Source organism: Diplotaxodon limnothrissa, linkage group LG16, assembly GCF_057381915.1.
Source record: "Diplotaxodon limnothrissa isolate DT_005_m linkage group LG16, D_limnothrissa_male_GT1.1, whole genome shotgun sequence".
Classification (NCBI taxonomy): domain Eukaryota; kingdom Metazoa; phylum Chordata; class Actinopteri; order Cichliformes; family Cichlidae; genus Diplotaxodon; species Diplotaxodon limnothrissa.
The window spans coordinates 33285974-33309861 of NC_140611.1; the positions used below are offsets into that span (position 1 = coordinate 33285974).

At 39.4% G+C, this 23888-nt stretch overlaps 1 protein-coding gene across 2 annotated transcripts in view; it reads left to right on the top strand.

Annotated features, from left to right (window-relative positions):
* The window catches only part of mlphb (melanophilin b), a 40185-nt gene that overhangs the window by 4310 nt on the left and 11987 nt on the right, over window positions 1–23888 (top strand). The window contains exons 2-8 of one of the 2 annotated variants that reach the window (XM_085374739.1): window positions 13349–13570; window positions 14938–15077; window positions 17197–17255; window positions 19183–19221; window positions 22097–22195; window positions 22616–22754; window positions 23067–23314. In XM_085374739.1, coding sequence (XP_085230865.1) covers window positions 13349–13570; window positions 14938–15077; window positions 17197–17255; window positions 19183–19221; window positions 22097–22195; window positions 22616–22754; window positions 23067–23314 — 946 coding nt within the window. Of the gene's footprint in view, window positions 1–13348; window positions 13571–14937; window positions 15078–17196; window positions 17256–19168; window positions 19222–22096; window positions 22196–22612; window positions 22755–23066; window positions 23315–23888 lie in introns of both variants that reach the window. The other variant, XM_085374741.1, reaches the window with a different exon arrangement.

The following is a 23888-nucleotide window of genomic DNA, read 5'->3' on the forward strand; positions in this document are numbered from 1 at the left end:
ATTTTAAAACCTTCTAGTAAACAGGGTCCCAGCTTCTCCTGGGAAAAGTCATCACTGCCATAATCCTCACAGCCCGGACCCTTCACACATCACGCATCAGACTGCGGAGACAGGGCATGAAGAGGAACTAAGGGGGGCGAGGCTGGGCAATGTGACTTCGATTGCTCTGTTGAGGGTGGGGCTCGATGGCGAACCTTTGGCCGCTCTGGTGGGGGGTTTATGGGGGACAAAAAGGGATTGGGACGGGGGGTAGATCTGAGCCCAGCAGTGGTTCAAAGTTTAACACCCAGGTGATTGTGAGTCCCATCATGTTTGAAACATGACTTTTCCACATTTTATTTTCACATTTTTGGCAAAGATTAATCTCCATCCAGGTCACAACAACTCGTTTAGGGTGTGGAGCTAAAACAAAGCCCCACCCTAACTCCAATCCTCCTCCTAATCCTAGATCCTGTGACCTGCTGGATGTGAAGAGGTTAAAGTAGTACCGTTTACACCAGTAGCCCACCCATTTATTCGTATTCATAAAACAGAATAGCTCTAGCTTCTGATACATTTCAGATTAGACTGGCCTATGGTAGTGGAAACCTACAAATCCTCTACCTCCATGTCTATTTCATTTGTGAACTTTCACTCCATCCACAGTTCATATAATATTATTAAAGCTGTGCAGGGTAACAGCTGCTGAACAGACACCGGGCAAACCTGAACAGAAAGTTTTTGATGTGTGCCATTTTTTAACTATGGCCGTCACTTGTACAGTATGCTGGGAATCTATTGCTCTAAGGCCTCAAAAATAGAAAGCAGACGAGGTGTATGCATCATTTTCAATTACAACATCCTGAATGATGATTATAGACTTTTTTCCCTCAATGACTCAAAAAACAGCTTTAAGGTTAACCAGTGCCAAGTCAGCACTAATTGCCTGTCAGCTGGTCAGCCTCCTGTTCTTTTTCAAATTTGAACACACCAGACACGAAGCTCATATAAAAGCCTCTTTTGAAAAGCAGTCAAACACCATTTCTTTCTCCAGAGCGAGCAGCTAGCCGTTAGATGTTCAGTAAACCGCAGACGAGACACACACAGTGGTAAAGGGTGTGTGCTGTGCACCTGTAGTACACACGTATAAGAGTTGACAGACATCACAAGATTTTTTTTAATTAATTTTTCACAGCACTAACATAGGTATATCACACTGTATATATTTGAGTGTCATGTAATCAGGCTGTGTTTTGCTTGTGTAGAAACATGAAGTCCCTCATTGACATTACACGAACACCAGCAATCAGGCACGAATCAGAATCAGAATCAGAATCAGAATACTTTATTGATCCCTGGGGGAAATTATTTTTTGTTACAGTGCTCCATTTTAAACCAACATTAAGACAAGACAGACAATACACTAACTAAGAATAGTACAATATATACATATACATACATACATACATACATACATACATACATACATACATACATACATACATAAGTCACTCATAAATAAATAGTTGGAAAAGAAACATGTGTAGTTGTAAGAAGAGTGAACACTGCTTACCCAATGGATTTTGAGTTTAATTCTGGACATTTATCTGTGCTTTGTGCAAGATTTTTGTCACGGGTGTGGTAAATTTTGGACATTACAAATATATGCCCACTACTAAAGCACCAGCATGTTTTATCAATTAGAAATTCAACTTTTTGGTTTAAAAAGAAAGTGGACAAAAAAATCTTTATTCAAATTTAACTTTGAACAGAAGCCAAATCTCACATTACCTTTCACTGCACCAGGGCCCTCACATGAATAACATAGATCTCAAATCATGTTCCGCTATAAGATCTATTTATTCTTAAAATATGCATCCTCAGTCAGTTCGTTTGATGTAAATTGAGCAGATATGACACACTGACAGGAAAAAGCGATCAGACTAATTTTGTTCCACATTCCCAACAGATGATTGAGTCATTTGATACTAATTCACTGACCTCCTGCTCACACGCCTTGTTGGCAGCATTGGCGGATGGTTTAGAAATCAGGCTATGGGAGGAAGACGTTTTACAGGAAATTTTCACTTCACCTGTGGATGATCAGTGCAGGGCAGCAGCAGCAAAAGTCCCCATTTAAGAGGTTAGACCACAAATGATATAACAGCCATTATTATTTTTTTGTTCCATATAACTTTCACAAAACAAACATTAACAAACAGTAATAGAAATATTGCCTATAAATCTTGTGCATGGTTTTACCCTAAACTGCAGTTTCTTCTTTTGTCTACACTCGGCTTTAGAAAGGTTTCACACAGATGTAGTACCCTTTGTCTGCACAGACCAAAGTAAAGTAATTTGCAGACTAGCGGTTGCGGCAGATCGACTCGGTCTCACTTTGAAGATGTCACGTTGTTCTGTCTGTTCAGCACCACCTTAACAATGTAAAGCACAGATTAGCCTGTAGCATCGTTTCCGACATGCAAGGTGGTTCCAGGGGTCTCTCAATGACTGAAACAGGCATAATTAGACCACAGAAAAGTGTGCTCCAATTGGTTTCATCACTGTCGTGAGGGTAACAGAGGAAATGCCAGAGGAACTTCTTGCAGATGGAAGAAGTTTGCCTTTTAATGTGAGGCAGCAGTCTGAGAACCCCGGCCTCAGATGATGTAGCCTGAGTTTGTACACTCACAGATGTTTTCACACCTCAGCAGTATAGCTCTAGTATAGTAGTATAGAAAGTATAACTTTATGCTATTCACATTGGTAGTGAGTAGTATAATAAGTAAAGGTGTATTTGCTTCTTATTTAAAAACTGTAGTAGGCAAAACTTTATGAAAGACTTAACATTTCTAAAGAGTTCAGAGTGAGTAGTCGATCCTATAGCCAGAATTGTGATCTACAGTTTTTTTAGTATTCAAGTAACTATGAGTGTAATGTTAAAATCGGATCCATATGAATTCATGAACCTATTCCACAGCCATGCGATTTAATGTGTACCCTTCCAGATTTTATCTTTATCAAAGTGTTCTCTTCCATGCCTGGATTCAGGACAGCCTGCTCTGTCATGTGAACAGTTACTGGTTTGAAAGAACTTATTTTAACCTTTCAGCATCCTCGGGGACCCCTGATAACTTGTGTAGGGGTAAAAGTGTGCTAGTATGGGGTTTTGTTTGTATTTGGGGGTTTCAAATCAAGTCTCATTCATTCATTTTAACATTAAAGTTTTTCTGTTGGAAGATTTTTCATCCTAACAGACCGTAAACCAGACCAAGTGGTGTTAATGAATGAAAACAAAACAGCACCAGAAAAGGCAAAGACCAATGTAAGATCATGTGACTGTGCTATCTGGCACCACACCCACCTTCTAAAGCAGGCATTTGTAAATGCTGTTGTTCCTCACGTTGAAAAGCTAAGAAGCTAAAGGGGTGTCCGAAAATTAAGGTTGCCACTTTTGCCTCACAGCAAGAAGGCTCTGGGTTCATATCCATGGGATGGCGGGGGCCTCATTGTGGTGCTGGGTTTTCTCCAGGTACCCCACCTTCCTTTTACAGTGGACAGGCATGTGTTAGGTTAATTGGTGCTTCTAATTTGGCAATAGATGTGAATATGAGAGTGAATTGTTGTCACTCTGTTAGCCCTCAACATATTGGTAACCTGTCATACTCTGTAGTGTACCATGTGTTACGGCCCTAGCAGGGCCTCTCTCTCTCCTGAGGGTGCCTGTGTGGGCGTGTCCCACTACCTCCTGCCTGAGGTGCCACCTTTCCCTCCTGTACAGCTGACTCCCATCAGCAATTAAAGGTATTTAAGCCCAGAGCAGAGTGAGCTCTGGGCCAGAGTGCCATTTTGTGTGGGTACAGCTAGTGAGCTGAGTGTTTGCGGTGGTTTCCAGCTAGTGAGCTGAGTGTTTGCGGTGGTTTCCAGCTAGTGAGCTGAGTGTTTGCGGTGGTTTCCAGCTAGTGAGCTGAGTGTTTGCGGTGGTTTCCAGCTAGTGAGCTGTGCATTGTGGTTTCCAGCTAGTGAGCTGCGCTTTCCTTTTGACTTTGTGCTTTATTGACCAACGCCTGAGTTTTGTTTGTGTTTCTTATATGGTGATAGCGGCTTGTCCGTCTCTTTTAGTTGAACTACTTCAATAAAACTGTTTTATTTAACTGTTTTGCCTCCTTGACTCCTTTTTCTGACCCGGTCACTTTTGTTACTTCCCCCTCACCGCCTAGACCCCCCAGGGGACCGTGACACATGCTTCTCACCCCATGACAGCTAGGAAAGTGTGTAGCACCCTTGTGAGTCCCCCAGACTGGATGGATGGTTCCTGACTCAGCAATAATGTAGACATATAGTGGATGGATAGTGCATCAACAGTTACTTCAGATGATTTTTTTCTGAACATATCTAGGCCAAGTCTCATCAGAATCACTCGTGCTAATTTGGAAAATGTGTGTATTTCTGCAGTTTATTATTTTGTTGTTGCAGCCAGAGAAACCTGAATTGTCTGGAGTCTGTTAAAGTGCTTTTGCCTGTCTACAAGTCCATAATAAGAGTCTTTTTGTCACTAATTTACTTAGAATACATTAACAGTGAACCTTCGTGTCTCCAGTATAAATTACCCAAAATAGAAGGCAATGAAAAGCGGGATGGACACAGACTACAGGACACGACAGTTTTAACCATTTGGGTTGAGGTCCCTGCCAATGTTCTTCTTCAGCTAGTTGTTTTCCATTTAGATGAGCCAGTTGTTTGCTTCTCAGGCAACTGTTGTTTTCATCCGAGTCCTCTGTGGTCTATAAAAAGGTGCAGATTTTCATGTGGTTTACATATAAAACTGCCCACGCCTAAATCGTGCAAAACCACATCTACTGGATGGATTGCAAAATGAAATATTTTGGCAATGATTTATGATTTGCTTTGTTCACTAAAATAACAGACATCAACACACTTCCTAAGTGACATACCTTTTATTTTAAGTAATTGTGTTGTGTAAACTACAATCTCACAATATGTGTAGCTGTAAAACTTTATTTTTTTTGAGTCACATCTTATTGTGAGAATTTTTAAAAAAGCATGCAAAATGAGACAATAATACTGCACTAATCAATATTTTATTACTTACAGTAGATCAAATGACTCTGTGCAAGGAGAAAAGATTTATCTGGAAAATTGTTGTTAACTTTACAAGGCAATGTCACTGTTTTGGTTTTTATATGCTGGGGGTGGGGGGTTGTTCGTTTTGTTTTTTACATACTTATACCATCTCTCATTCTTTTGGTTTTCTGGTCTGTCAGTTTACTTTTTGGTTTCACTGTCAACACACATCAATCAGCTGTTTCAGCTGAAGTTTTCCTCTGGTGTAGTTGGTGTGTTTTCCCTGTTTCTCACCCAGCTGGGATAGCCTCCAGTCCCACGAGATTCAGAACTTGAGACGCAGTTAAGAAAAGGAAATGGGGGTATTTTTTTTTTGTCTGTTGTAAATAATGCACTTATGTAAAAAAGAAATTGCACCCTTTATAAGTTCTAAGCTCATATTTTCACCAAATTAACTCAATTCAAAACCCAATATTCACCGGGTTTTAAAATTAGGCAAATATAACATTAGATAGACACAACATGTGACATGAAACACAGTGGCGTTATTTATTTAACAAAAATTAAGGCAAAATGCAGAAGCAGTCCAAGAGGATAACTGCAGTCAAATCAAATGCACATGATTTATTGAACATCAGTAGATGTGAGCACCTCTATAAAAGATTTTTTTATATAGCATATTTAAAACAACAATGGCTGACCAAAGTGCTGTACATTTAAAATAATCAAAGGAGATTAAAGCATGTGAAGACATGGCAAAATTTAAGGAAAGAAGCATGAACTGAGAAGATTTGAATAAAAAATAAGACAAATAAAAGTAGGAGGTCCTGATGTGAAGGGGCAGTTTCTTCCACAGTTTAGGAGCAGTCACAGCAAAGGCTTGATCTCCTCTGTGCTTTAATCTGGACCTTGGTACAGCTAGGAGCATTTGGTCCACAGACCAGTTGTATACTAGTTCAAAAGATCATGGGATCTGCACACCCGCATTGCGAGGTTGCAATGCGAATATAAACAAATAATAAAGTCTTAAAATTAATTTGAAAATAATTGGCAGCAACTGTAAGAATGCTAGTATGGGGGATATGTGGTCTAGGTGAGATTAAATGAACACATGAATAGCTCTCTCAAAGTCTCTGAAACAGGGGAATGGCTTCACTTTTGCAAGTAGCCAGAGATGAAAGAAACTGGTTTTGATTACAGAATTGATCTGTCTATCAAAGGTTAGATTACTGCCAAAGTCATAGTGGTCACAGGGACCAAACTCAACGACCTCTGTTTAAAGCCATCCATGCCTTAACATCCTCCAAACAATCTAGTAAAACCTTCAGAGGACTTAAAAATTTACATTTCAGTGGTAGGTAAATCTGTGAGTCGTCTGCATAACAATGAAATGAGATGCCATATTGTTAAAAAAAAAAAAATTGAGCGCATAGGGAGCATAGGGGAAAAGGACTGGGCCAAGAATGGACCCCTGGGGGACCCCACAAGAAAGTGAGGTTTTTGAGGATGATGTATCCCCCAATATAACAGAAAAACTTCGGTGGGACAGATAAGATTTGAACCATTCCAATGCAGTCCCTTTGATTCCAACACAATGTACAACTGAGAGAAAAGAATCCTATGATCTATATCAAGGGCAGCATTGAGGTCTAATAGTATTAAAATGGCAATATCTCCCAAGTCAATAAATGTTAAAAGGTCACTGAAATGTCAGTTTCAGTGTTGTGGTGAGTTTTAAAACCAGACTGAAATACTTCACTAATGCCATTTTTATCTTGAAAGGTCTGGAGGTGAAGAAGGACAACTTTCTCCAGGACTTTAGAAAGAAAAGGCAATTTAGAAATTGGTCTGAAGTTGGATAAAACTGTTGGATGCAGATTTTGCCTGACTGAAGACTGCTATTGAACATGGAAATCAAACTCATACTCCATCCATCCATTTGCTTCCGCTTATCCTTTTCAGGGTCACGGGGGGCGCTGGAGCCTATCCCAGCTGTCATAGGGCGAGAGGCAGAGTACACCCTGGACAGGTCGAAAGTCTGTCGCAGGGCTAATACACACGGACAGACAACCATTCGCGCTCACATTCACTCCCACATTCACACCTATGGGCAATTTGGATTAACCAATTAACCTATCCCCACTAACTGCATGTCTTTGGACGGTGGGAGGAAGCCGGAGTACCCGGAGGGACTCATACTCACATTATCAAAAACATCTTTCAGTAAACAAGATGGAACAATATCCAGAGTACATCTTGTGGGTTTCAAGTTGTTGACTACTTCATTCAGTAATGAAAGTAGAGCACTTTGATTTTTTCTTTTCATTTCTAAGTCCAGATCTCAACCAGACTGAAATGCTGTGGTGGGACCTTAAGAGCGCTGTGTATAAATGAATGTGTGCAAAGTCCAATGTCCTGAAGCAGTGTTGTAAAGAAGAGTGGACGAAAAGTCCTCCACAATGATGTGAAAGCCTCAAAGTCACATAGAAAACTATTATTCCAAGTTATTGCTGCTAAAGCTGGTTCTAAAAGCTGCTGAATCATGGGGTGTGCTTAATTTTTCATTCACTGCTTCTTCAGTTCGATTCAGCTTTTGTTAAATAATCACAGGGTGTAATTATCCCACGTGTTGTTGTTAAACTGAGGTTTTATTTTTATATTAGAGACTTGTAAGCAGATAGAACCAGATAATTTCTTTTTAGGTATTGATATATAAAACCTTAGATTTGTAATATGATACACTGCACTTTTAGTGTTTGTTTTATTTTTAGATGTCTCCTTTTTCACGTATTTCAAATAATTAGGTCAGTTCCTGTACTCCCAAAAAGTACTCCCAAAAGCTGAGGCTGCAGCCCGCTTGTAATAATTGGTTCTATGCATGCATGTATCTATTGTCTTGGATTTTAATGATGAGAGCACATATCCCTAATATCCCTACAACCTGTCTTAGGCACAGAAACCTCACACGCCTGCTGTTTATGAGGAGAAGCCAATCAGAGGAAAGTTGACCTAAAGTGGGTTAGCGCTATTTCAACAGACTGTTTAAAAGTCCAAAGGGCAGCATCTGCTTCTTTCCTCAGAAACTATTATTTTCCAGCGCTAATCCTCTGTGTATGGGTGTCACCCTCCCTTTTTATGTCTCACTCCTGATCTTTTCCAATTGCTTAGATCTAGTTTACAGCAACTTGTCAGATAGAGCTGAGTCAGCAGGAGAATAAAAGATGATGATGTTACTAAGACTCCCTACACCAGCTGAGTTAAGCTAGACAGAGTCAGATTTATGCGAAGAGCCACAGAGAGAGATCGCCATGTATGGGAACAGGCAGACAGCTATGAGGACTAAAGTAACTAACTGAACGCCTGGCTGCCGCACCCGGATTCCTGAGCTTTGCCGGTTAAGCAAAAACTCTGCACTACCTGCTTTTAATCAAATACTGGAGAGTGCTGGGGAATACACGAAAGTTTTCTATAAACGCATAAGCATTTAAGCATAAAAATGCTTAAATGTTTAGAAAATGTGTTATTTCATTCATCTGTTGTTTTTATTTTCTTCGAAAATGAAATGCCTGTAGCCTATCCTAGCAGTCACGGGCCTAAAGGTACCAGAGAACCCAGGTGAGCACAGGGAGGACATGAAGCATGCCCACACAAAGGCTGGGTCAAATGCAGGACCTTCTTGCTGTGAGGGCACAGGGCTAATGCTGCATCACTGTGCTGCCCAAGTTATTTCAACTATTTTTATTAAAAACAATTTAATGGCCCCCTTTGTTTTACTTATTTTAATACTTTTATAAAATAAAATATCACTGAAGAAAAATATAACACTCTTTGAATCTTACTGTTTACACTACAGAGGTACATACAAATACTCTGCATATACTTGTGTGTTTAATAGCGTTTAAATATTTAGGTTCTATTAATCTGGATATTTACAGTTTATTGAGAAATGTTTTTACTGTTAGTACTAGTGAATATATTATTTATATTAGCAATGTGTCAAAGTTTTGTTAGCCTTTTGCTTATTGTTGGCAGTGCTTTTTGTATTTATTTATATTACATATTCAGCTCTGTACAATTACTTTACAGTACAGCACTTTGGTCCTGTGCTGGGTATTTTAAGGTTCTTTATAAATATAGTTGAATTGGATATTTTATGACTGTGCAGCATTCCTTAAATGATTAGTTCATGTATCCAATAATACCTGTAAAATGTAGGCTAGTTATTGACTAGCTCTTATATATGGTCACTTTCATACCCACCAGTGAGACAGTGGGACAGATTTGACTATGATCATATCTGAGTAACATGTCCTTCTCAGATAGCAGTAAAAGGTGTGTACACAGACTGTATATCAAAGATGGACTTGCTCATTTGACCTATGACCTCAGTAAACACTTTTTCTGATTAGAGCATCAATAGCTAGTGGTCCTATTTAAAGCCAAAAAGTACTTTAGAGCAAGTGCAGCCTGTAAGTGCACAGGTCCCTGACATGATTATTGAAGAAGATACGACAAAGCTCATAGTTAAGTCTGTTTGGAGAATTGGACCCAATGAGAAGATCGGCTTAGAAATCTAAAGAGTGAAATAGACAAATCAACAAAGACTGATTGCACCAGTGTGTAGTCCTGCTCAGCTCTACTGAAGAATCAAGCCCCTTTTCGCTCATTGTTTCAGCTATGTGATCTGCAGGTTATAGTTTTGTCATAGTCTTGCTACTGTAAAGACATTCAGCAGGAAACATGAGCTGAAAATAAAACAAAATTAATGGTACCAAGCTACGGAAAGACAAACTTAGCAGCAACATTTCTAAATATTTTTCTCAGGAGCCGATCAAATTTTCGAGGTAACCGTTCAAATGGCTCTTAATCAAAACCTTTTGTGCTGTTGCTGAAAGTCTCCATTGCCCTTAAGTATATTAAAAAAAAACATTAACTGATGTAATTTTGAATAATTACTATAGAAACTTGTGAAGTGATAATTTCTTGTGCTTTCACGACCTTCATCAGTCATTGGAACATAAAAGTCTTGTTGCAGTTTTTTGGGAGCTCCACTTATAAACTTCTGCTATCCTCCCCTCTTTGCATGCTGCTGCACTTGTCTTTTGATAGTTGACTTTGCAAGTCATGCCCTGGTGCTTGGCAGGTATGGTAGTTGCCTACAGCACACATGTGTAGTTGAAATCATAGAAGGGCATCTTGTATACCAGATTTGTGGGATTTCATGTTTCAGAGGAGGGTAGATTTAAGAGATATTACTTTTAAATTGCACTGCTAGTGGCCAGCAGCTGTTTCTGCAAAAGGTTAAAAGAGGCTTACAAAGTATCCCATTCATCCCAATGATCTGGGCTATAATTTAAAAAGCATGGCCTTTAAAAAAAATAAATCTTTAATAAACAATAAGCATCCTCTCATCCCCGGCGGGTGTTTTGCCAGACTCCACCCATGCTGTGTGACATTTGGGAGTTGTTATCTGAATTTTTCCACCGCACTACTGTTAGCATCCTTCAGCACCGAGTGAAGCTGTTACTTATCCAACAATCAGCAAAAGTCTGAATTAAAAACGTTGCAGAACAAAATGATCTGACTCAAAGCAATGAAGTCATTGTTAACACACATGCAAGCAGATTCCAAGCCACGCAGAGAAGAGGAAAGATTTGAACAGGAAGAAGGTTAAAACTGATTAAAACTTTACAACAATAACAATATCAAAAGTTTGATAATTACAGCAATTACAATGTAATTTTAACAAAAAAGTCACAGTGAAACATTTTCCTCTTGCTAGAATTTTCTCCCGTTACTGGCTTTTCAGTGTAGCAGGCTGACATGATTGTTTTTGAAAAGAGGTGCCAAATAAAGCTATGTGTTGCCATCCATGTGCTGACAGCCATCTCTTTACTCGTGTCAGCCAAAATTTGACTCATAAAATCTTTTTTTAATGCAGCAGTATGAGGTTTGTTTTTGCAGCTATAAAAACACAAAGTGAGCAATGAGTTAGAAATTAACCTTCAAATCTCATTCATGACAGCTAAATTTTTATTATTTGAACATCTGGGGGGAAATGTGTTTTTTAAATTGTCTCGGACTCAGCGGTGTAGGCTATGGTTAGCTTAGCGAAGCATAAATACTTGAGTCAAAGGGGGGAACTTTGTCCGATGGTGTCCAGGGACACAAAAATACACCCAAAGCAGCAGCATGAGTTGAGTATTTTGGAAATGGCGTGAGGGAAGTCCAGTTCTGCCGTAAGACTTTTGATCAACCAAAGTACAACCGAACAAAGATATGAATCAATGAATGGCATCAGGACTTTTTTTCAGACGATGATCAACCACATAAAGGAAACACAAAAAGCTAACCGTCTTATGACTTTAACTGTCTGCAGGTATGTTAGAAGCATTTACAAGTTGGCTATTTACTATGACCTCAACCAATAGTAGCAAGAGGATTTTTTGTATTGTGTAGAAATGATTGATAAGACAACAAAGTCAAGGTGTGTGTTAGTGTAGTTCTGCAGTGTCTTATTCTAGATGTTGGATATGGACTGTCAAGAACTGCAATCTGCAGAAGGACTGATCACATGACATGGAGGCTATTTCACACAGATATGAATATAGGTATGTTTTGTCATGCCCTTGAGCACAAAATGGCTCATAGTTACTGAACGTAACCAGTGTTGCAATTTGTGATGGCCAAACCCATCTCCACACTCTAAAGTTGGTAACTCTTGTGTATTTTTATTTCTTCATTTGAACACAATAACACACTTTAGTTTCCAGTAAGTTTATTGATTGGTTTGGATACATTTGTTCTATTTGTAAGCGCGCACATATAGTTTACTTATTCATACCAGTTCATTGCTTTGTTTGATTTTTAACTAACCTTTGTTTCTTTTACTTCTTACCTGCCATGATCCGTGAGAGTTGCCAGACAAAAGGTGATGGCCAGGGTTTGAAGCTGTTAAATACAAAGAGGGATAAATGGACGGCACCACCACTTCCTGCTGAAGGGGAGAATGTATGTTTCCTTTCGTTAAAAAAAGCTTTTGTATTTGATTAGATATTTGACTTTAGGGTTTAGTGGTTTTTGATTCTCTTCTTTGATCTTTAGTTTGTTAACAAACTAGACTATGCTGCATCATTTTTGTGGTTTATGATTGTGTTTTGTTTAGTTACCACTCGTGTGTCATAGTGGTCTGATCAGCCATTATATTTACCCTTGTGTGTCATTTCCTGTTTAGGTCAGTTGTTTGTTTGGCCAGTTGTTTGGTTTGTTAAGTTTGCAGTTCTTTGACAGAGGTGGGTTTTGTTTCTTTTACCTCTTTTATGACTTCAACATTTGTTGCTTTTGTAAATATAATTTTTGGGGTTAAATAAATGAAAACCCTATTTTTCTAATGACTCCTGCTTTTCCAACTTGGTCCATCACACAATGTATTCTGGTAGAATTGCAATTCAAGTATTACTCAAAATCTGCAAAAACCTGAGGTCTAGCAAATTCAATACAAATCAAATTTGTCTCATGCTTTTTGTATTCTTTAAACTTTTAAACCAACCGCTACCGATCTAAAATGAAGACGGATAGATTTTTCAAAGGAGCCACAATATTAGCTCTTGCCTGAATCTGTCTGTCATCTATAGTTACACTATGTAGACGTGTGTGTGTGTGTGTGTGTGTGTGTGTGTGTGTGTGTGTGTGTGTGTGTGTGTGCTTGTTTTAACCCATATCTACTTTAAGTGAAAGTGGTGTTATTTATTAAGTGTTTCTCCATTTTAACAGATATAATTTTAAATGTCATTATTAATGACCAGCAGCTGGATTTCGCTTTATCCGTCTTATACCGATCATCTGGGCTAAATTTTAATAAGTTATATCGGCAGTTTATGGGTATATCAGTCACACTTAAAAGCCAAATATGCACTTTGACTAAATATATAGGAGATCAGTGTGTTAAGTGCCACAAGCATTTAATAGTCAGTTTGGATGGATCCCTGGAGTAAAAATGTGAAGTAATTTTCTCTCAAGGATCTCTTGTACTGTATGTATAACACTGTTTTCCCATGCATTTTCTGCTTTGTCTCTTTACAAATGCATGAAAATGACCTGCATGTTTTTAACCCACGACTATTTCTACATTCATAAGTCATACAGTAAATTGGTTAATGTTATATCAAATGAACCAGATGTGAAATAAAACCTTCTACCAGGCCTGGAAGATTATTTGTTTGTTGACAGTCTGCCTTCTTGTGGATATGCTAGCCTTTCATATTGTTGTCTTATTTGTTTTCAGGGATCTAAAGACCAAGGTTGAGAGGGAAGATACCAAGAAAGAGTTGCTGGGGAACCAGACCAGCCTGACTGAGTCTCATTGCATTCGATGTCTCCAGCCTTTTAAATTCCTGCTTAACAACAAGCATCAGTGCCTGGACTGCCAGCTCTACATCTGCAAGTCCTGCGGCCGCTATAACAAGAAGGAGGATGGCTGGGTGTGTGACACCTGTCACATGACCAGGTAGGTAATGACCAGTGTAAGAATAATTCAAAATGGTCATTCAAACTAAGTGTCATGTTGAATACAAGAAATCATATATTTAACTGTAACTATAAATGCAGTTCAAGTTCAAGTTTTAAACCAGTCATTTGTGGACAACACACTGTCTCCATGAGCTTCATAAGCTTTGTGCTGACATGCCTTTAACCATGCTTAATAACTTGACCAGCGAGCTCTGGGATGTGTACCTGGGAAAGCACTTAATATGTTAGAGCCAGAAAAAACTAAAGTCAAAAGAAGATTCCTCTGTTAATTTTCAGCGGGATTTCCTTCCACATGCATACATGGAAAGCCAGAGGTGGAGAGTTCAGCAGCAAGACACTCTACAAAGCAGGCATTAATCATAGTAAATGTGACAGAGAGTAGGTCAGAAAAAGCATGAAAAGAGGTGGTGGGCTGCAAAGAGGCTTGCAGCGAGCAGCACTTTTGACAGGTTCAAGAAACATAAATAGCACAAACTGCTCTACATGACAATTGCCAACTGGTTTTGTAGATGGGTACCAGCTCTTCCATCTGCTGAACTGAGCGACTAAAGCTGAGATTGTGTATTTCTGGCCTGAACTGATGCTAAGCTTGATTTGCAAGTTGTGGTTTGCTGTGGCAACTCGACATTTCTAAAAGTGAATATATGTTTTTAGGACATTGTGTTCTTTCTTGATAAGATGAATAAAAATGAGCAAATAACACATTCAGATTACTAATAAACAAAGAGGCAACCCATGTCCTGTCAGTAGTTAAAGAGCTTTGAGGCGACTGTTGTTGAATCAAAGGTTAAGCGTCAGGTTCGATGTGCTTTGATGGATGTTTGGCTGCTTTTTAAACAGATATTTAAAAAATCCTTTTTACTGCTTAGGCTCTGCTGGATGCAGCGATAGATTTCAATACATCCTGCTTGAAATCAGCTCCATATGGAACCATGATACCATTGTTTGTTGAGATGAAGCTGCATACTAAAAAGTTCTTTAATGGAGCTTGGCCAGTGTCTGGAAAGCATCATGCTTTGTATCTCATGCTTAAACCTGCACACTGCTGTTTTATAGCAAAAGAGCAAAATACAGCTCTTTTTGCTGGCAAGTCTGTATTCCCACAAGTATTTTCTATGTGATATTATGGGATAGTGTATAAATTGGCCTCATTTGGGGCTCATTTCTCACCATGTGTTCTCATTTTAAACGTTTCACATGTAATGTTATACTTGAATTAATAAACAAATAGAAGAAAATCTCTTAATATAAAATGCATATGCATTCATTTTCAGAATGAACCTCATCTGTGAATGACTTCTTTAGCATCTATATTTTGATTCCTTCCATTCTTCTCACTTACAGAGTACTCAAGATCGGTACTTTGGAGTGGTACCATGAGAACGTCCGTGCCCGTTTCAAGCGCTTCGGCAGCGCCAAGGTGATGCGTTCCCTCTTCAGGAGGTTCGACGGAGAAGGCAGCCGCTCTCAGAGTGACTTAGGAGGTGAGCAATCCACCTTCTGTCTGGTTTGTTACTTCGTTTCAAACCAAGCTTATGTCTGGAATGTCATAATCCTGGTTCTGCTGCTGAAAATGTGCATTTTTGCCAGTCAGCGTACTGTCACGGTGGCCTTTAAGCAAAAAGATTAACACCCCACTGACTAATTAGAAACTGCTTAGTGGTTAGCAGTCAAACACTTGCTGCTCTGGGCAGTTGCCAAGTAGGGAATGTCTACATGAATATCCAAACAAGTGCAAATAAAAGGTTACAAATGTGTTGTAATGTCAAGCCTCAGGTCAAGGTGGCTTTGAAGAGGCAATCTTAAGAAATTTCCATCTGTTCCACTCATTTCTTTACAAGCCCTGAGGAGAAGCTGCCGGTCAAAAGTTCAATCTGCCAGAGTCAGAGAGCACTGACTCGAAGTCATGGAAGTCTGCTTGAGCTTACCATGAGAAATCCCCACTAAATGAAAGGCTTCACTGAGATTCAGCAGCTGCATACTATACTGCGGCTGCTTGGAAAATATGCATCACTCCAGCTCGACTGGTAAAACGTCACCGTGACGATCGCCATCTCATCTGTGAACTGTGTTTGAGTTCAAGAATTGGAGTTGTAATGTATATTATTATATTTCACTGGACAACAAAATGCAAGCTCTTCACAGTGATGCACGCAGACTGAAAGTAATGCTGTGCCCGGGCCTCTGCAATCATCAGATCCTCTCCATCAAAGAAAATGGCAAATTAGAGAATATATTTTGAGACAATAGTGTTTATGGTGTTTGCAATGGCGCCAATCTTGTGGTCCAAGACGCTTTATGTCACCCTTGTCCTTTAATTTGTCAGCCGTCTTTGTATGAGCATCTTTATTTTTCTGACACTAAGTCACCAGAAGAAAGTTTCTGCTCTCTTTCTCAAATATTAGCAGGCTGCCAGATCTGTCACAGGGATTTAATCTTCCATCTTTCCTGTTTTTCCTGCTTTCTGGCTCCTCACAGCTGTATCTATCTTTTGTCGTCAGCTGACCAGGATGCTTATTCTAACTCTGCCCTGCGGGAGATTATTACCAGAGATACTAAGGTGGAGGAAAATGCTGTTTGTTTATTGTGTGCAGCTCAGGTTTAAAGTCTGATCCAGTGACGCTATTAGGCCTCATCAAAACCATTTTTCCTCTCTTTTTGAACTTGCTCACGCTGCATTTTGAGGCCACACCCACAGCATATGATACAAGTGATCCTTGAAGCATACTTTATGTCAGTTTCAAGCATTATTACTCACAACAGATTACCCTTTGAGATCACAACATCAGGAGATGAGCGAATGTGATGAATTATATAGAAACAGCCGAGACCTCTGGTACTGTTTACGCTGAGTCACCCCTGAGGATTTTGGGAAGGAATACAGAGCAAGTTGGTTGGCCGATGCAGCTCCCGTGGGCCTTGTGATAATTCACTCACATGTCTCCCATTCTGTGCCTGGAACTGAAGGATTCGGTCCTGCAGGGCTCGTCCAACCAGAAGCAGAGCAAAAGTGGAGGGAGGAGGACAAAATGTTTGTCGTGTATGTATGTGGAATCTAGCACACAGTGTCCACAGATGCAAGCTGTAGCCGTGAAATACAGTCATAAAAATGCATGTTAACAGATGTATTATGTTTAAAATGAACTCAGCATGTGACCACTTGGACTGAAATCAACATGCATTTCCACACATAGGCACACATTCTTTTACTGTCTTTTTGCTGTATGCATTCTATGGTCCGCTGGGCCCCCAGAGCTCGGAGGGTGTCATCCTGTCCTCACACTCTTTGCTGATACTTACAAAAGAGTCTTGTTCACATACAAAAGTCTAATTCAGTCCACTGGCTAACTCTCACTTTGGCTCTGCCGTTTAATGCTGCTACTGCTGCTTCTGATTATTGTTTTATGTGGAAAGTATAAGGACTACCTGTATTATCTCAGTTTGCTGAGCTATTTATTGCAGTTAATAACCTAATGTCATTACGTCTAGATTTGCAATTAGGAGAACAATGTGATAGTAATTACAGGAATCGGATCACTTATATGAAACTATAATTAAATGCAAATTAATAAGCCATGTGCGCGCTGCTCTTCTGTTTTCCAGAGCCTCGTGAGTATGACACACAGAGCATGCCTGAGGTCCACAGTAAGTATACTGAAAAGGTCAGATGTTGTCACAAGACAGAAATATGTTTGAATTTCCAAAATTTAAATATAACCAAAAGGTGCTTTCATTATTTTAGTATATTCTGCTTTGATTTGGTCGCGTATTTAAACTGTTCTTAGCTACAGCTCTGCTTTAAGCTAAATGCTAACTCACTCACTCATGAAGTTATGTGACATTTTATTATCGGATCTAATAAACATTTGGGAATTCTCAGTAAGATAGTTTTATTTTATCCCCTTTAAAGTTGTGGTTTATTTTATTATTATTTTATTTATTTTTATCTATTTATATAATTATCATTTCATTCATTTATTTCTTTATTTTTGGTAATTGTGCTCCTGATTATCTTCTGTCTTCACCAATAAGGCACCATCTTGGAATGTGCAATCCATCTCTCAGAGTGAAAACAGGATTTTCTTTGCATGCCATTGAGAAATATCCCATTCCTTAACTTTGAGAAACACTGCTTTTACATTTTGTTTTGGGTTGTTACCCACTTCCACCGTTAATCTCTGTCCAGTCAGTTTGGCAGCATTTGACTGAGGCTATACTTCACAGTTCATCCTGCTGCTTCTACCAGCAGCTACGAAACTGCTTGTCAGTCAATTATCCAACTACACGTGATGATCTACAGAAGCAAAGTTACAAATACCTGTAGACCTCACATTTGATCAAAACGATGAATGACTCACTGGGTCTTCTATAAACATGATCAGAAAGCTCATTTCTAACTTCTATTCACTATTTTCAGAGATTTGTATGAGTAATGGACTCATTCTGTGGTCAGGCAAAAAGTTTCTGACATTAAGTTGACTGAATGTCAGATATAAAACTCGTTCAGTGAATCTGTTCAGTTATTGCTTCCAGTGCATTACCTGTTTGCCTGGCTGTGTTTATTTGATTGTAATTGTACAACAGAAACTTAAGGCAGGTTCTGTTTTAGTACCTGTTTTGTTTTCATTTTGATTCACCTTAACTGTTCTAAATAAATCTATTTTTCACCATTTTACCACTAACAAGAGTCAATTTGAGCCCACTTATTTTTCCCCTAATTCAGCCCCATGTGTGGTCTCTATGGATACATATATTTTTTTAACTGGTACCTTAACATTTAACAGGAACATCTGTGATGATAATTGTAAGCATAACGATACAGTAAATAAGAGAGGTTCATTTTCGTTCATTTACAACGATCCCTTTGGTGTTTTTGAATGCCTCACACATGCGGTGGGCACAGCGGTTTGGGAACAGACCTAAAGGTTCTGGTTAGTCTGGCACAGTCATCTGGCTCCCATTGCCACTGGCATATCAACAGTAAAAGAGCAGAGCCAGGGAAGGTTTAGTCAGAAAGACTCAAGAACATAAAAAGTGTAACTTATGTTACGAGGTTATTGTAGTTGTATTTCCACAGTTGTGTGTGTGTGTCACGGGGTTTTTTTTTCTGCAGATAATTTCTGCAAAATGTAGCAAAAGCCCCAAAATTAGTTCAGCAGTTAACAGTAAGAACTAAAAGACTAATCTAAAAATATGAATATTCATCTTTTTCTGCTTTTATGCTCAGTGTAAAGTTTTTGTTGTTCCCAGCATTTTCTTCCCTCTTTCTCGTGCTGTATTCAAGAGGGAACTGTTACACACTGCAAAAATGCAGCTCCCTCGTAAACGCTCTCATAAAGAGGGACTGAAACACAGTCCATAGTGTTTCTGCTTTTGCTTTCTCTTGCTGTACTTTGTAAACAAGGTTCACACTGTAAGGTCAAAGGCCACTGGTTAACAATAACAGAGGTCTCTGTAGTCTGGAGTGACTCTGGTTTCAGTCACATGGTATCTTTGGAAATGCATGCACACTGGAAAACAAAAAACCTTTTTTTGGTTATTCTAACACTGCCATGTCTTCCTTCTTTGTCTATAGGTGCATATGGGGAGCACAGTATGGATGCAACAGACTCACAACAACACCAAAGGGTACGGCAGCTCATTTTTAAATCATTTTCATATCTTAAAAGAACTAGCAGTAGATTCCCCTCAATTTTAACAACTATCTGAAATCGTTTTAAGGGCAGCCTTACTAAATGTTTGAACAATGTTGAGAGTTGGATGGAAAATGAAAAGTGAAATGAGGAAACACCTTCTGAGGTCATAGTAAAGACATTTGTTTGGATCTAAATTTGGTTAAAAGGTGGAAGGACACAGATTCCTCCTAAAACTCATAGATTAAACTCAGAGCCTTCTTCCTGTGGAGCAGCAGTGCTAACCACTGCAATAACTTGCTGGCTTATCATGTTACATCAGTCATTTTTGACTGTTCAGCTCACAATGCAGCCACAACTTACATGTAGATTTTATACATTTATGCATGTTGTTAAGCTTTGTACAACTCTGGCAATGCTGGAGTCTATTCCAGTTATCACTGAGCAGGATGCACCCTGGACAGGTCAGCAGTCCATCACAGTGCTAACTCATAGAAAACAACAATCATTCCTATTTTGATGAGGAGAGATCATTTAAAAGAACTGAACATGATTTATTGAGATAGACAAATTGTTGTCTTAGATGAGTAGACTGGTAACCCATCACAGCAGAACAGAATCCCAGTGGCCTTGACGCTGGTGGTGAAGATGAAGCCTGAGGCTTGGGTGCAGCTCTGAGGGACTCAGGTGAGGTAGAGATGGGGAGGAGGCGGGTTGAGCAACTGAGAGTCTGAAAAGAAGAATGATGGAGAGCACAGGGTTAAACCACGCAGAGTGGAGGCTGATTGGCTCAAAGAGTAGTGATGTCAATATTGAGACTGACAGCGTGGGAAACTGGTAGTGATGTAATGGACAGACTAGCAGCAAGGAAAGCAGGCAGATGGGTGATTATCTTACTGAACGCATGCAGACACTTCACTAATGTTCACACTTACAGTTAACATCCACAGAGAGAACATACAAGCTTCTGGAGTTGCCTTATTATTCTGTTAACACATTACATAAAAAGACAGCATGCAGCTGTGTTTCAGGTTGTAAAGTTTAAGTGAGTTTGCTGCCAACAGGAGCGACTCAATTGATGTGCATCATAAAACAAAAAATGAATTTAGTGTGTGCAGAGAGAAAATCATTTGCAGGTATTTTGTTATTTGCTGATGTGACATGTGGAGATCTGCAAGCATTTCCTAAAACAAGAGGCAATATCCTGTTTATTAGTTACTGGGAATTTAAGTCAGGTGTGATCAAAGCTTATCTGCAAAACAGACAACTTCACTGTAGCTTAATTTTGCATCCACATGTTTGCTCTTTTTTTCTTTAATCAATGGAGTTTTTGCACGAGTGTGCGCTGGTCAACACTAATTCCCACTGATGGCTGGTTCCTGATAAAAAGCAGAGGTGCTTTCTTCACAGGTTATCTTAGTGATCTAGGCCAGCCCCTCGTGAAGGACTGGAATGCCTGGCACGGGCAGGCCAGCACTGGCTGCAGAGTGCAGTGGGGAAATACCAAGCTGTCATATATAAAAGAGTCAGACCGGAGCTGAGCAAGCCTTTGGTTTAGAAAATAAGGGTGGGTGTGGGGGCACTGATTCCACTGGAATTCATCATAAAATGAAGATTACTATTGTTTATACCACACTCTGTGTGTACTGTAGAAGTTAAGCTTTGTTTATTTTCAATCATTGTGCTGACTGTTGAGAAATGACAGGACTCCCAGGCTCTGCTGGGTCTCCAGATGCATTTTTTCCAACCCTTGCAGTTTTTTCTATATATGTTTATCTTAAAGAATCTTAATTTTGATGGACGTTACAGAAACAGATTGCTGTTCACTGGATCCCTCGTTCAAGTTTCTTTTAGACACAGTGCCCTCTGCTGTTCCAAACAGCCTAATGTATTGAACCTTCTGACATTTCCCTGTAAGGAAACCGGCTCACATTCTGCCTGCTCAGAGAAGCTACAGTTCAGTTTAGATAGTGTTTGGAGCTGGTAGAGACTCAGTGACCCTGATGCTATGTCAACACTGGAACATGGATATGCACCCTTAAATCAAATTTCCCTAGAAGATCCAAAGAACCCATGGTGTGCGTCTCTCATTTCAGCATTACTTTTAACTCATTTAAAATATTTACCCACGTGCATGTATCTGTGAATCATGCACCGGCACCAAAAATAAATGAATAAATAAAACAAAAGATATAAATGTAATAAAATAAGTATTAATCATATTTATTTTACTGCAGACCTGAGCTTTTAAGTGTTATGTATGCCCTATTAAAACCTTCCTAAAATATTATAGCCTTGTTGTTTTTAGCCAGGTATTTAAGTGTAACTCTACACATACACTTAAAGCCACACAGAGCTGCTTGTTAATGCAAATCTTTAATTATCCAATTATAATACATGACAGCAACATGATAATGAGTTCATGTTGAGTTCATCTGAGTCCAGTAGAGATGTGATGGAGATATGATGATATCATCTAAAAAGAAATGGAGGTCCAACCCAGGATGAACTAGGTGTACCTAACAAGGTGGCCTGTGTATTTGGACTATTGTTGGTTAAAAGGAAAAAAAAAATGTGACTATAAGCCCCATGGGAAGCAATTAGTGCTTAGTATTTGGTCATCATGCATAAGTAAAAGTCCACTTCTGTCTCTACAAGCAATACGAATCTATTATAACAGGCTAATTAGCAGTAGAAGGTATATACTTGTGTTAGTTCTGCTACAGCGGCAGTACATTAAAGGGCGACAAGTCAATCACTTTCTGAGTGTATGGAGCAAACAGCCTTTTGTCATGGCAGAGGTTTATCTCTTTACGCTTTCCTCTCTCCTCCCTGCTGACGATGGTGTTTCCCCTTCATGTTCTCCAAAGATGAAAAAGGTCAAAAGGAAGTTAACTGTTGATCCCATTGATTTCAAACTGGACGTTGACTACCTCAGCCAATCAAGAGGACCCTCAAATGAGGTACAGGCTAGACAACTAAACTAACCACAACTAGCATCCCTCCAAAACAAACTAATCTGCATGTTGTAATCCATAACAAAGACCATCTGCCTCTGCACTCTGTCTTTGCCAAACATTGTCTGTGTTGGCTAGACAGTACTGTATTAGCACTGTCATCATTCATTCTCGTATCTGGCCACAATAACCCTTTTTGTGTACATCCAAATGTTGTGTGTGCAGACATGGACACATCTTGTCCATTTATTAGCTGAACAGATTTTCTAATGCAGTGAACTGTTTCAGGTGGTTTTTTCCTGCTGTAAATGTATGCTGTTTGGACTGAATGTGAAGCAGCAGTAAATTTAGGCTTTTCCTACTTGAGCCGGAAAAGCAGCAGAAGTCAAAGGGAATAACCTGCACACAATTCTCCACTCTTACCTCCAGGAGCCGGGTGATCGTGACATCATGGTCATGGATGTAGGCGGGAGGAAGTCGATGCTTGCTGAGGCAGATATGGCCACCGTGTTTCATCAGATCATGGATGAACAACATAAAGAGCTGGACCTTGAAATAACTCCACAACAAGGTAGAAATTAGATTCAAACGAACAAATAAAACTTTTTTTTTTTTTAAATATTAAAATAATCAAGGAACTTATAAGTAACACAAGAACTTGTGTTACTTGCAAATAAAACAAAAATAATTGTTTTATTTGCAATTGTAACTGGAATTGTTGAATTTAGTAATTAAGTAATTATAATGTGCTAAACTGTTGTTTGTTACTTTGTAATGAATAACTGATCAAAGAAAAATACTTATAATACTTATAATACTTAGCATTGTAGTTATTTTACTGCTGGTATAATGGCACCTGTGACAAAGAGGTTGCTTTGCACAGATGACCTGGTGTACTCAGATAGCCGGACAATCCCATCCCGCTCCATCTCCCGGCTCAGCTACTCCTCGTGTGGCAGCGGCAGCATCGGAGGCCCTCGATGCAGCAGCAGCGTCTACCTGCCTGGCCTTGAGGACTCAGAAGAAGAAGAGGATGAGCACTGCCAGCCGTACCCACTCTACCAGTTGCATTCAGGCCTCTGCCGCCAAACATCTCAGGACAGCCTGAGCTCAGCCAACCATCCGCCACAGGTCTTTCATATGCCTCATATTAACATCACACGAAATGGTCATTACATTACACTCATTTAAGACACTCATAAATCGTCTTTCACGTCTGGTTTCTGTGAGTGGAGGAAAGTTGCTGGCTTATTATATACATTTTGCCTGCATTCCACACCAATGAACACAGCCAGACATTAAAACGTAAAGCTGTGAGATTCCACATTATTAACGATCCATGTGGTTTTAATGATGATCATAAAAGTTTAATGCCCGTGTTTTGTTTTTTTCTTGGATAATCTTTATTTTTGTGCTCTGTTCACTTTGTTTGTTGGTAGGGGAAATTGGAAAAGGGTAGGCCTGGTGAATCATTATAAGGAAAGCAGAAAAATTCAGCTGATGCAGTAAAATCACATGGTTCAAATCTGTGATCACTGAGACATGGTGTTGGATTGATTGAAGCAGCTCAGAATAACTTTCAGTAAATTGTTGTTATTAATTCCACTCGGGATTATGAATTGAACTGCAGTCATAATCTTTGGAATCATTGTTCTGTAGCTGTCAGATAGATGGCCTCGCATCATTCAATGACAGCAAAGTGCCC